At 57.9% G+C, this 3078-nt stretch overlaps 1 protein-coding gene across 1 annotated transcript in view; it reads left to right on the forward strand.

The window, feature by feature from the left end:
- Window positions 1-2705, forward strand: part of LOC137631884 (golgin subfamily A member 6-like protein 1) — a 4732-nt gene extending 2027 nt beyond the window's left edge. The window contains exon 3 of the mRNA XM_068363890.1: window positions 2700-2705. Coding sequence (XP_068219991.1) covers window positions 2700-2705 — 6 coding nt within the window. The remainder of the gene's footprint in view (window positions 1-2699) is intronic.
- Window positions 2706-3078: the final 373 nt, after the last annotated feature.

The raw sequence follows: 3078 nt of genomic DNA on the forward strand, positions 1-3078 counted from the left end.
ACTCTTGGAATAACCTGGAGGACAATGGTCTACTGAGGGAAGAAACCCCGCTGATTCTAGTATGCTCTGTACCTTGGTGGACGAGTACAAGCCGTTTGTCGTGTACAAATGGTCGGATATCTAGATCTATTCTTTCAGATATCAACCTTCGGGTGGTTCTGGGGAAATAATCTAGAAGACCGGCTCTGCAGAGGGAACGAGCTAGGCTTCTTCTAGTAGGCAGTCTTGTCCTTACAGGTTGGACCAAGATAATCAGCTAGTGAAGGAAGCTGCGCCTCTAAAGAGCAGGCCAGTCTGGAAAGGTGTTCTGATATCAAATGGCTGCTGATGAAGGTTGAAGAACTGGGATGAGCAGAGTAAGTTTTGGTCCTTACAATTGGTGAGCTGATGCCCTCACAAAATTCTTCATTTTTTTAGGCTTAAGGTTTTTTTTTTTTAGGTTTAAGGGTTTTTTTAGGCTTAAGGTTTTTTTCTTAGGTTTAAGGTTTTTTTAAGGCTTAAGGTTTTTTTTTTAGGCTTAAGGTTTTTTTTTTGGGGCTTAAGGTTTTTTTTGGGCTTAAGGTTTTTTTTTAGGCTTAAGGTTTTTTTTAGGCTTAAAGACTGGCTATACAGGTGAAGAAACCCTGATAATGATGAATGAGCGTGTCTTGTTTGAGTGGGTAAAATGACGCTTGGCTTCACCGCCCGGCCTACAATGGCACTTGGCTTCACCGCCTGGCCTAAAATGGCACTTGGCTTCACCGCCTGGGCAAAATGGCACTTGGCTTCACCGCCTGGGCAAAATGGCACTTGGCTTCACCACCTAGCCCGCTTGGCTTCACTGCCTGGCCCAAATATGGCGCTTGGCTTCACCGCCTGGCCCGCTTGGCTTCACTGCCCGGCCCAACAATGGCGCTTGGCTTCATTGCCTGGCCCGCTTGGCTTCACTACCCGGCATAACAATGGCGCTTGGCTTCATTGCCTGGCCCGCTTAGCTCCATCGCCCGGCACAACAATGGCGCTTGGCTTCACCGCCTGGCCCGCTTAGCTCCATCGCCCGGCACAACAATGGCGCTTGGCTTCACCGCCTGGCCCGCTGGGCTTCATTGCCCGGCAAAAAAATGGCGCTTGGCTTCACCGCCTGGCCCGCTGGGCTTCATTGCCCGGCACAACAATGGCGCTTGGCTTCACCGCCTGGCCCGCTTGGCTTCATTGCCCGGCACAGCAATGGCGCTTGGCTTCATTGCCTGGCCCGCTTGGCTTCATTGCCTGGCCCGCTTGGCTTCATAGCCCGGCACAACAATGGCGCTTGGCTTCACCGCCTGGCTTCATTGCATCATTGCCCGGCACAACAATGGCGCTTGGCTTCACCGCCTGGCCCGCTTGGCTTCATCGCCCGGCGCAACAATGGCGCTTGGCTTCACCGCCTGGCCCGCTTGGCTTCATCGCCTGGCCCGCTTGGCTTCACCGCCTGGCCCGCTTGGCTTCACCGCTCGGCGCAACAATGGCGCTTGGCTTCACCGCTCGGCGCAACAATGGCGCTTGGCTTCACCGCTCGGCGCAACAATGGCGCTTGGCTTCACCGCTCGGCGCAACAATGGCGCTTGGCTTCACCGCTCGGCGCAACAATGGCGCTTGGCTTCACCGCTCGGCGCAACAATGGCGCTTGGCTTCACCGCTCGGCGCAACAATGGCGCTTGGCTTCATCGCCCGGCCCGCTTGGCTTCATCGCCCGGCCCGCTTGGCTTCATCGCCCGGCCCGCTTGGCTTCATCGCCCGGCCCGCTTGGCTTCATCGCCCGGCCCGCTTGGCTTCATCGCCCGGCCCGCTTGGCTTCATCGCCTGGCCCGCTTGGCTTCATCGCCCGGCACAACAATGGCGCTTTGCTTCATCGCCCGGCACAACAATGGCGCTTGGCTTCCTTGCCTGGCCCGCTTGGCTTCATCGCCCGGCACAACAATGGCGCTTGGCTTCACCGCCTGGCCCGCTTGGCTTCATCGCCCGGCACAACAAATGGCGCTTGGCTTCACCGCCTGGCCCGCTTAGCTTCATCGCTCGGCGCAACAATGGCGCTTGGCTTCACCGCCTGGCCCGCTTAGCTTCATCGCCTGGCCCGCTTGGCTTCATCGCTCGGCGCAACAATGGCGCTTGGCTTCACCGCCTGGCCCGCTTGGCTTCATCGCCTGGCCCGCTTGGCTTCATCGCCTGGCCCGCTTGGCTTCATCGCCTGGCCCGCTTGGCTTCATCGCCTGGCCCGCTTGGCTTCATCGCCCGGCACAACAATGGCGCTTGGCTTCATTGCCTGGCCCGCTTGGCTTCATCGCCCGGCACAACAATGGCGCTTTGCTTCATCGCCCGGCACAACAATGGCGCTTTGCTTCATCGCCCGGCACAACAATGGCGCTTTGCTTCATCGCCCGGCACAACAATGGCGCTTTGCTTCATCTCCCGGCACAACAATGGCGCTTGGCTTCCTTGCCTGGCCCGCTTGGCTTCATCGCCCGGCACAACAATGGCGCTTGGCTTCACCGCCTGGCCCGCTTTGCTTCATCGCCCGGCACAACAAATGGCGCTTGGCTTCACCGCCTGGCCCGCTTGGCTTCTTCGCCCGGCACAACAATGGCGCTTGGCTTCATCGCCTGGCCCGCTTGGCTTCACCGCCTGGCCCAACAATAGCGCTTAGGATTGTTAAATTGATTTCTTCTTTTTTTTTTTTTTAGGCTTAAGGTTTTTTTTTTTAGGCTTAAGGACTGGCTATGTAGATGAAGAACAACTGTATAATGATGAATGAGCGCATCCTGTTTGGGTGGGGAAAATTACGCTTGGCTTCACCACCTGGCCTGCTTGGCTTCACTGCCTCGCCTCCAATGGCGCTTGGCTTCCCCGCCTGGCCCGCTTGGCTTCCCCGCCTGGCCCGCTTGGCTTCCCCGCCTGGCCCGCTTGGCTTCACCGCCTGGCCCGCTTGGCTTCACCGCCTGGCCCGCTTGGCTTCACCACACGGACCACTTGGCTTCACCACACGGCCCAAACATGACTCTTGGCTTCACCCCCGGCCCAACAATGGCGCTTGGCTTCACCGCCTGGCCTGCAATGGCGCTT

Source organism: Palaemon carinicauda, chromosome 40 (genome assembly GCF_036898095.1).
Source record: "Palaemon carinicauda isolate YSFRI2023 chromosome 40, ASM3689809v2, whole genome shotgun sequence".
In the NCBI taxonomy this organism is placed as follows: Eukaryota; Metazoa; Arthropoda; class Malacostraca; order Decapoda; family Palaemonidae; genus Palaemon; species Palaemon carinicauda.